Raw genomic sequence first — 10881 nt, 5'->3', positions numbered from 1 at the left:
AGAGAGAGAGAGAGAGAGAGAGAAGAGGGAGATAGAGAGGGAGAGAGAGAGAGGGAGAGAGAGAGAGAGAGAGAGAGAGAGGGAGAGAGAGAGAGAGAGAGAGAGAGATGAATAAAGGAGAAGATGAGAAGATGTTTTGGCTACTGGTGAAAAACTGGAAACTTGAGCCTGTGTTACCTGAAATGAAAGAAAGAGTGGGAGACGAGTGCAGTGTGTGAGCTTCAGGAGTCACAGCTTCACCAGGCTCCATCACAGAAACACAAGGATTTATATCAGATACAGTTACAGCAACAAAACCCAAAACCAACACAAAGAAACCCATAGCCCAGGATATGAAACACCTGAGACCAGTGAGTGATCAGTGACACGTGAGATGAGGAACAACGTCTGTGTCCTGCAAACATCTCACACTGTGATCCATATTCTTTATATTTTATTCATTTCTACCTCCAGAGTTCAGCCATGTGCTCTCGTGCCAATCATCAGTGCTCAGTGTTGTGTGTTTAGCCTAGCATCACTTTATCCAGATAGTGTTGGTCTCTCTCTTTCTCTCTCTCTCTCTCTCTCTCTCTCTCTCTCTCTCTCTCTCTCTCTCACACACACACACACACACACACACACACACACACACACACACACATACACACACACACACACACTACACATGAACAATGCAACACTGTGTGTTATGTGTTTAGGGTTCAGGTGCACCAGTCCAGCAAACCCCTGCATTTATATTTTTGGTTTGATCCAAGAAAAGCCCACTTTCATCTCTCACCCGTGTCTCATTTCACAAACAGTGTATTGAAAGACTTTTTGTCCTTCAGGGGACTTGTGGGTGGGGGTGGGGGTGTGGGTGGGGGTGGGCGAACGAGAGACAGACATCGAGACACAGAAAGAGACAGAGAGAAACAAAGACTGTCTTCTGCCTTCTGCCTCAGGTTGTGCTGACAGTGTGTGTTTATGTCTCCTGGGTGTGTGTGTGTGTGTGTGTGTGTGTGTGTTTGTCTCTCTCTGTGTGTGTGTGTGTCTGTGTGTGTGTGTGTGTGTGTGTGTGTGTGTGTGTGTGTGTGTTTGTCTCTGTGTGTGTGTGTGTGTGTGTGTGTGTGTGTGTGTCTGTGATTTGATCCTCCTCCATTAACTCGATCCGTTAGTGCTGAGTGTGTCTGGACAAAACACACACACACACACACACACACACACACACACACACACACACACACACACACACACACACACACACACACAGACAGAGACACACACACACACACACACACACTGCAGAAATCAAATGTAGGATGATCAGTTGTGTGAAATAACCCCTGTAATAGACAAATCTGACTTTCTGTAAAAAAATTAAACCCCGCCTCCTATATATAACAACAAACCCCGCCTTCTGTATAACAACAAACCCCACCTCCTGTACAACAAACCCCACCTCCTGTATAACAAACCCCACCTGCTGTACAACAAACCCCGCCTCCTGTATAACAACAAACCCCACCTCCTGTATAACAACAAACCCCACCTCCTGTATTATGACAAACCCCGCCTCCTTTACTATGATTGGGTAATAGTTTTCAGATTGAATATATAGTCTTAATGTTGCTCTTTAATTATTATTCACTAAATCTCGCTCAGTAGCACGACGTTGCTCAGATGCATGTAATAAGGTTTTCGTTCAGGGCTCCTACCTGAGTCACTCACTGTGAAACTGTTTTACTGATGCAGATGGAAACATTGTTTTAGTTGCCATAGTAATAACAGAAAGTCACATGACAACACTGTATCAGAAGTCAGACAGGTATGAACCACTTGTCTCTGTTTCAGCTGATGGAGAAGTCGTTCCGGCTCCACCTGTCCAGGAGAGTCAGGTGAGTTTAAACCACCCACCCACACACACACACACACACACACACACACACACACACACACACACACACACACACACACACTCATTAATGCAGCACTCATGCCCCACCCACTTTTATCATCTGCTTTCATTTCCTCAGTTGGTGCAGTCTATGGGCGTGGCCATCTATCGTGCTCTGGACTGGGGATTGGCCGAGAGCGAGGAGCGTGAGCTGAGCCCACAGCTGGAGCGGCTGATCGAGCGCATGGTGGCGAAGGAGGATGAAGAGTCCGCTGAGTGCATCAGCAACACCACGAAGGACGAAGGCTATAGCGGCCCTGACGACGAGGAGGACGAGGAGGAAGAGGAGGCGGGGAGCATGCACGCGGTGCGTACTCTTCGTCAGGTGATGATGCTGTGTGCCAGGAGACTGCCCAACCCAGACGTGGCTCCCGAACACTACCAGGCCGTGTGTAGAGCACTGTTCCTCGAAACTCTGGAGCTCCAGACTTTCCTCTGCAGGATCAGAGACACCAAAGAGGTCAGTGATGTAGAAGGTACAGAACGGTCAGGGGGTGTGGTCATGTGACGGTCAGGGGGTGTGGTCATGTGTGGTCATGTGATGGTTTCACTTGTCAAAAAAAGAAGACGTGGCGTGAGATCATATTACATCATTACAATGACAAAAAGTGTATGTATGTGTGTGTGTGTGTGTGTGTGTGTGTGTGTGTGTGTGTGTGTGTGTGTGTGTGTGTGTGTGTGTGTGTGTGTGTGTGTGTGTGTGTGTGTGTGTGTGTGTGTGTGTGTGTGTGTGTGTGTGTTTAACACTCAATAACCGATAAAACAGTTGCACTCTAGCAGATTGAACTCTTTAGTGAGTATTGATCTGTTTCCATCTCTGCCTCACCTCTTAATGGGTTTTCTTATCTCACCTGTCTGATCTCATCCTGAGTCATGATGCAGCCTTGTGTGTGTGTGTGTGTGTGTGTGTGTGTAGATGTTGAGAAGGATCAGGACAGAGGAGTCTCGAGAGGAACGCTGTGCTGCTGAACTAGACAACCTCAAACACACAGACTGGGTATGAATGACGTGTTTTATGGAGTCGACCTGCTGATTCTTTGTGATTTTCATTTCCTTATGATTACTGAAGTTTGTTGTGACGTCAAAAAGGGGGAGGAGCTGTGATCTTCATACTTCTACACCTATACATCATCATCCTCACACCTCCTCCTCCACACCAGCATTCTAACACCTCCATCTTCTCCACCACACAACAACGTTCACCTCTCCACATCTTTCACCTCTGCACCTTTACCTCTTTCTCCATACCAGTGTTTTCACAGTTTGGGTTCAGATCATCACATTACCAATGGATCTGGAGAACATGGGGAAGAACATGGGAAGAACCTGTGGATGAATATGGTGGAGAACATGGAGGAGGACATGTGAACATCAGGAAGAACATGGGGTAGAACATGGGAGGAAAAATGGGAAAGGACATGGTGGAGAACATGTGAACATAGAGAAAAACATGGAGTAGAACATGGGAGGGACAATAGGAAAGAACATAGTGGTGAGCTTTGGGGAGAACATTAGGAAGAACATTGGGGATCACATGGTGGAGAAAGAACTTGACACAATTTAAAATGTTATGTTTCCAGTCTTATTTACTTATCTCACTTGTTGGTTATTTTGTGTGTGTGTGTGTGTGTGTGTGTGTGTGTGTGTGTGTGTGTGTGTGTGTGTGTCAGGCTCGGTTGTGGGTGCAGTTGATGAGGGAGCTCAGGCAGGGTGTGAAGCTGAAGAAGGTGGAGCAGCAGCCATTCGATCCTCTGCCCACAGAGTTCAGCCTCACACCATTCGAGATGCTCATGCAGGACATCCGCTCTCGCAGATACACACTGCGCAAAGTGATGGTAAGAATACACACACACACACACACACACACACACACACACACACACACACACACACACACACACACACACACACACACATGGAGGATTTCTTTCTGCTGAACACATAAGTGACTATGTGTGTATGTGTCTGTGTTTCAGGTGGACGGAGACATTCCTTCACGAGTTAAACAGAACGCTCATGAGCTCATCCTGGACTTCATCAGATCCAGACCTCCACTTAAACCGGTGAGTTTCCATCTGTAGATCTACACACCACAACATCTTCACATCTCTCCACACCTTTGTTTCACAAAATCCTCACCTCAACCCACACCTCATGGAAACCATGCTACATCTCCACACCTCCACACACATCCACCTGTATCCAATACTAGTATCTGGGACACAGCCTTGTGTGTGTGTGTGTGTGTGTGTGTGTGTGTGTGTGCAGGTGTGTGAGCGTAGTCTCCCCCCGAGGCCACAGGAGGAGCAGTCTCTCCACGAACTCGTGTTAGCTGAAATTCGTCAGGAACACAAACTTCGTCCAGTGGGGAGGCGGAGCTCCAAGAGACGTGCGTCAATCACTCCTCCTTTAACCAATCAGCAGTCAGTCAGGCTCCGCCTCCATTCTGTGTGTGTTATCAGTCCCGTAGTGCAGCATGAACCCTGTTCGGTGGTGTGATGTGTGTGCGATGTGATTTTGATGTGATGTGTGTGTGTGTGTGTTTTCATCAGTGTTTGTGTTTCTCTCTCCTCAGCGTTTGGTTCTCTCCCATGTCTCGCTCCCTCCTGTCACTTTGACCTCAAATCTACTTCCTGTATTGACCTGTCAATCATAAAAGGTGGGCTTCGGCCTTTTTCCCGACCTCGCGTGCTGCTTAAAGCCCCCACACTCGCCGAGATGGAGGAGATGAACCTGTTTGAGGTATGTGTGTGTTTGTGTGTGGAATTATGGGCAGCGCACTAGTCACCTTCACACTCTTGACTCCGCCCCCTTTCTTAGTGTTAAGAAGCTTTACATAATAACCTGACAGCTTTCTCTGCAATGCTTTATTCCTGGATGTGTGTGTGTGTGTGTGTGTGTGTGTGTGTGTGTGTGTAGGATGAGGACTCTCCTGATGGTGGGGAGTGTGTGGAGAGTATGATGAAGCGTGATCGTTCATTCTCGGAGCACGACCTGGCCGAGCTGCTGCAGAGTGAAACGAACGAGACAAGCACCGCAGTGTGTGTTCGTGGAGAAAGACCTCGATCGTACACACACTCTGGAACCACACACACACGCCCACAACGAGGTTGGAGCCCAAAACACACACACACACACACACAAAGCATAGAGGTAGCAAAATTCAATCTAAAATGCAATATTCAAAATGGAAATGTTTTTCTGTAAATTTCTTTTGCACTAAACTTTGCAAATATTGAAATGGAAAATGTATATTTAAATACAGAAATACATGTTCAGTTTAAATATTGCACTTTAAATAGAATTTTGCTTCCTCTATACTTCCATATAAAAATCCATCATTTGTATCGCTGTGTTTGTTGAAGTATCTTTTGCACTTTCTCTTTGTCACCAGTAGGAGGAGACAAAAACATGATGTCATCACAATCCAGTCTACAACCGTATCCGATCTTTCGCATTACACAGATATCATGTGTGTAATTATTCTCTGGCTCTGCTCTGTTTGCAGCTTCTCTGCCTGAGATTGGCTGGTCCCATGCGTCTCCTGCTTGTCGCTCTCTCAGCGAGGTGGAGGAGATCAGCGAGGCTTCGGCACCGTCCAAGAGCCCCAACGTTAACCAGTGGATGGTAAGCACCTACATGCTCCGCCCCTTTACCTACCTAAGTAGAAAGGATGCCATGCTCAATCCACTGAAACACACCATTACACATATTCGTTTCTTACCCACCCATAACTCCACCATATTCACCTTGGACCACGCCCATGTCCCTGACCCACTCAGGAGGAGTTCAGCCACCCAGTGGAGAGTCTGGCGTTAACCCTTGATGAGGTCATCAGCGTGCGCCGTGTGCTGGTGAAGGCAGAGATGGAGAAGTTTCTCCAGAGTAAAGAGCTTTATAACAATTTGAGGAAGGGCAAGGTGAACACACACAAACACACACACACACACACACACACACACACACGCACACACACACATTATATATATATACACATATGCATACATGTAACACACTTATATTTTGTCATCCAGCCCCAAATTTATGTGTGTCTGTGTGTGTGTATGTGTGTGTGTGTTTGTGTGTTTGTGTGTAGGTGTGCTGCTGCTGTAGGGTGAAGTTCCCCCTGTTCTCTTGGCCTTCTACTTGTCTGCTGTGTAAAAGGTCAGCATGATGTTGGCTTTTGGTTTCAGTTCAACATTGTGTTTCCTAAAAGCGGTTGGTTTCTCACACTGTGAAAGTGTTTTATAATTCAGTTGATCTAAAAGACAACCATTATTGAAACTGTGTGTGTGTGTGTGTGTGTGTGTGTGTGTGTGTGTGTGTGGGTGTGTGTGTGTGTGTGTGTGTGTGTGTGGGTGTGTGTGTTTGTTTTACACATGCAGGTCGGTGTGTAGCTCATGCAGTGCAAAGGTATTCCAACTTTCATATCTCAGCTTTACACACACACACTGTTTTAAAAATGATTGTGTGTGTGTGTGTGTGTGTGTGTGTGTGTACATGTAGTAACAATAAAACATCATGTGTTTCCTGAACAGGGACTCTCTTTATAGCAGGCACACATTGCGGTCAAAACGTGTGTTTGTCGTTTTCCTGGATGTGTCATGTAACCACTGATGCGTGATTGACCTTTTTGTTCCTGTGTGTGTGTGTGTGTGTGTGTGTGTGTGTGTGTGTATGTGTGTGTGTGTGTGTGTATGTGTGTGTGTGTGTGTGTGTGTGTGTGTATGTGTGTGTGTGTGTGTGTGTGTGTGTGTGTATGTGTGTGTGTGTGTGTGTGTTTGAACTTGACTCTTCTTTGAACACATACTGTTTTCTCCCACGTAATAAAATGAAAAGAAACTGTGAGCATGATGATGATGATGATGAAGATGATGATGATGTCTGTGTCCCAAACCCTGGCAGAAGTAATGATTTGGTTTGAACCAGCATGACAGCTTTATAACATTTGGGACAGAGCCTAAATATCTGCTATTAACCCTAGATGTTAAAATAAGGCTTGTGTAAGCTGTTATTAATGTTAGCATGTGAGGTAAAGTTCTGGTTTAACGGTTATCTGTTTCTATCTCAGATGAAAATGCCATCTAAGAAGCTAGCCCACATCCCAGTGTATGCTGTGGGTTTCCATAGCAGCCCGAGGAACCACAGCCAGCGCAGCGACGTCTACAAGTGAGTCTAGCTCGTGAAACTATTTTATACCGTCATCAGAAACGCAAATAACCCCAGAGGATGAATTACTAAGAAAATTGCTCCATACTGTTAAAAACACCGTAATTCTACTTCTGTGTGAAATGATGGTTTGTGTCTCAGGTCTCTGCGCTCGCTGTCCCGCCGCGCTGTCGAAGACGAGTTCCCGTACCTCTACGTCGCGGGCTGCACTCTGAGAGATGTTTGCGCCGAATGCACCAAGTTCGTCGCCGATGTTGTTTCTTCCAGCCGCCGCAGCCTCGACATCATCAACAACACACCTAAAAGAGAGAAGCCACACCCACGTCCCAGCTCTCATTACTCCCTGATGCCCCCTAGAGGCAGATTCGATGTAGGCAATGATTGACCGAGCGATCGGTGTTATGTTGCTTTGTTGAGCTGCTCCTTTGCAGACATCTGAATTGTTGGCCCCATCTTGGAGACAATGATGTCAACGATCTGGACCTCTACACACCTCTCTTCGCAAGGGTGACCTTTGACACTACAAGATAATGGCTGAGTTGCAGTTCTGAATGCTTGGTGCTGTTTTGCTGATTCCTTAGCCACGCCTTGCCACACCCCAGGCTGCAGTCCCCACCCTCGGAGTCAATTTATAATAATATGCTCTGCCCAGACAAGAATGTTCCTAAGTTCTGGTCCTTCAATCTAACCCCTGATGTGCTCCTGGTTCTTAGCCACGTCCAGGTTTTTGTTAGCATTGCTCCACCCAGACACTGGGACAAGGCACCACCATACTATTGCCTGCATTGTGACCGTTGACCCTTGTGGCAGTTCAGGTGTGCTATCCGAGCAAATTCTTTAGATATTTATATATATATATATATACCCTGACACGCCCCTAGGCTGCAGTCCCTGCCCCCTTATCCAAGCTTATAATTTACCAGCCTGTCTTGCTTCCTGGGTTTGTCCCCTTAACCTTATATTGCTCCGCCCATGCGACAATGTGCAACACTATATTGGTTGGGTGTTTTCATTGGGGGGGACACTTTTAAGCCACGCCCTTGATGATGTGATTATTAATTATTCTAAACAGCATTTTCCTGCCTGGCCTATTAAGGACATGCTCTATACGAGAAACAGGAAGTGGAAAAAGCAAGTTTATTGCCTTGGATTTATAGCTTGAATGTAGTGTTCACTTCACTAATAAATTTCCTAAGCAGATTAGAGACGTGATGAAGATGAGGTGTGCTACAAAAAAGAACTGACGTTCTGAAATCACCTGAATGCCATTTAATCGGTTTATTCTGTTTTGTTCTGCTGAAGGGCAATCAGAAAAAAATACATATATATATAAATATATCCCGCACGGAACCTGAGACTACTGCAGTACGGTATTGCAATCTACTGAACGCAGATGTCGAGTTTATTGCACTATAAAGTGAGTGAATGTATCCTGGAGAAAAGCCTGTTTAAAAATATCAGAGAGACACTGTACAGCCATTTACACTATCACCACCTACCCAAACATCTACTCCTCCACACCTCCACTATCACTCCTCTATTTCTTCCAACTCATACATCTCTCCTTTACCCATTCCTCCACCCACCTCAGCACCACACATCTCCATATTAGAGCCATAGATAGAGCACTAATAATGTATTCAAATACAAAGAAGAACGCTGAGAGCATTGTTTCTAGAACCTGCTAAACCATGACACTCATCTGACCAAGGGATCGAGACAAACTATTCAGAAAGCATTACATGCGATGACTGGATATATGAGGGACATTGTGGTGATTTTTGGAACTTTTTTGGGTTCCGTATCAATGAGTTGTTAGCTAAAGTTAACCATCGGCTAATTTAAAGTGGTAACTACAACATATTCCGTATTGTAATTCTTCACAGTCGTCAGGAAAAGGTTTGAAACTTTGAGTTACGACCAATTGAGTTGCTGTTCGCTAGCTAGCTTAGTGTTAGCATAAGTAGCTAATGAATGTTACTGAAAAAATAGAAATCAACATTTCCACTCAAAACAAAACAATTTTTAAGAACAACAATTACTCCTCTCTGTGATGTTCTCTATGGTGATAACCATCTGAAAAAAGTGCCCTTTTAGACTCCTTAACTTTCCAAATATTTTTCGATCAAAGTATTTGTTAAAATCACAATACAGTAAATTTTTACGAAATGTGTTGTTGGAAATGTTACTATTTTGGTTAATGTCATGTTTTATTCATTAAGTTGATTTCTGGGTTATAATAACAGAACAACCTCAGGGCCACGTGAATGACTGAACACTACTCCTTTAGTGTGGACATGAACTAACATTGGGGTGAAAAGCTGTACCTCAGCCACTAGAAGGCCTAAGAGAACATTTTTCTTGCTGTCACAATGTCCAGTCATATATACACTCACTGGGTAATTACACAAGACTGTAGTAAGTACACAGTGTTAAAGAAAATAACATGGAATCAACCAGAAGGTCATTTACCTTGGATGTGTCGATAAGTTCCTAAGGAAATGCTTTGTTCAGCAAATATTACACTGTAATTAGGCTTAGCATCGACTGTTTACCCAAACCGCCACAGGTCATGAGGCGAATCACTTGTTATACTCTCATGATCTCAGAATCATTAGCAACGCTAGCTATCTGTTTTAAAACGAGTAACTGTTATATAGAAGGAGTTACGACAGCCAGAGAATCATAAGCTAGCAGAGCTAGCCGGATTTCTCCACACATTTTAGTGAGCTATGTGTTAGAATAGACTGTTCACGTGTTCTAGATGAGTTAATGAGTTGATAATCAAATCGCTGACTGAGGTATTGATTCAGCTGGAAGGTGTTTTTTTAAATAGAACCACGTGTCTTTAGCTTGTTAGCTTGAAACGTGATGCTTTACAACAACGTGCTCCACTCTCACTTAGTCGGAAATCAGCGAAGATTCAGTGATGTTCACTCTGTTCACTATCTCGGGCCCTAATAAGGAGATATATGTCTCCAAACACACACACACACACACACACAGACACAGACACACACACACACAGCTGCAGCTGAGATCCCCACTCATGGTGTGTTTTGCTTTTTTTTGTAAATGCTGCGTCTCTGCAATAAATCACTTCCGAACTGCGTGTGTGTGTGTGTAAGTGTGTATTTGTGTGTGTGTGTGTGTGTGTGTGTTTGAGAGGTGAAACAGAGGTTACACATGTCCTCTGTAAGCGTAACCCAGCTGTGTAAAGTGAACACCACTTCACTTAACACCATCGTTAGAACTGAAACACAGAGAAATGTTTATCTTTTTTAAAGATTTTATATCGTTGTAGTCTAAATGCTCGCTGTAGGGAAGATTTTAACCTAAACGTAAACATTCCAGAAAGAACAAACGCGTCGAATGTAACCACATTAATATCGGCCTGCTGGAAAACCGAAAAAAAAAAAAAAAATAGGACGAGCAAAGCAAAAATCCACTGAAGTCACCAAGAACATTGGTGATGTGAGATTTCTCAGTTTGTTGTTGCAGCTGTAAAGCACCTCATGAAGATAACGCCGTTCACAAGGGGGCGCTATGGCAGTGTAGTTACCAGTACAAGAAGCTAGCTAATCAAAAAAGTTTTCTTGTTAGCGCTGGTTAGCTACAAACATGAATCACTATCTACATAGAAATTTTCTGTGCATTACGGTTTTCAAGGGGATTTGAAATGAAGGTGAATTGTGTGTTTTTGAATTAAATTCTACAGGAAAGAAAATGCAAAAGTATAAACGGTTGATGAAAAACCTTAACAACTGTTTTAATCTGTT

General features: G+C 44.4%; 1 protein-coding gene across 2 annotated transcripts in view; it reads left to right on the top strand.

Moving 5' to 3' along the window:
• The window catches only part of spire2 (spire-type actin nucleation factor 2), a 20196-nt gene extending 9984 nt beyond the window's left edge, over positions 1-10212 (top strand). For both annotated transcript variants that reach the window (XM_083561187.1, XM_083561188.1), the window contains 14 exons: positions 1831-1874; positions 2013-2393; positions 2850-2930; positions 3604-3768; positions 3910-3996; positions 4202-4322; positions 4509-4675; positions 4853-5042; positions 5442-5560; positions 5716-5853; positions 6030-6097; positions 6319-6346; positions 7005-7102; positions 7244-10212. In XM_083561187.1, coding sequence (XP_083417313.1) covers positions 1831-1874; positions 2013-2393; positions 2850-2930; positions 3604-3768; positions 3910-3996; positions 4202-4322; positions 4509-4675; positions 4853-5042; positions 5442-5560; positions 5716-5853; positions 6030-6097; positions 6319-6346; positions 7005-7102; positions 7244-7487 — 1931 coding nt within the window. In that variant the 3' untranslated portion in view covers positions 7488-10212. The remainder of the gene's footprint in view (positions 1-1830; positions 1875-2012; positions 2394-2849; positions 2931-3603; positions 3769-3909; positions 3997-4201; positions 4323-4508; positions 4676-4852; positions 5043-5441; positions 5561-5715; positions 5854-6029; positions 6098-6318; positions 6347-7004; positions 7103-7243) is intronic.
• The last annotated feature ends 669 nt before the right edge of the window (positions 10213-10881 follow it).

Source organism: Silurus aristotelis, assembly GCF_946808225.1.
Source record: "Silurus aristotelis genome assembly, chromosome: 14".
Classification (NCBI taxonomy): Eukaryota; Metazoa; Chordata; class Actinopteri; order Siluriformes; family Siluridae; genus Silurus; species Silurus aristotelis.
This window is presented reverse-complemented; position numbering and strand designations above follow the sequence as displayed.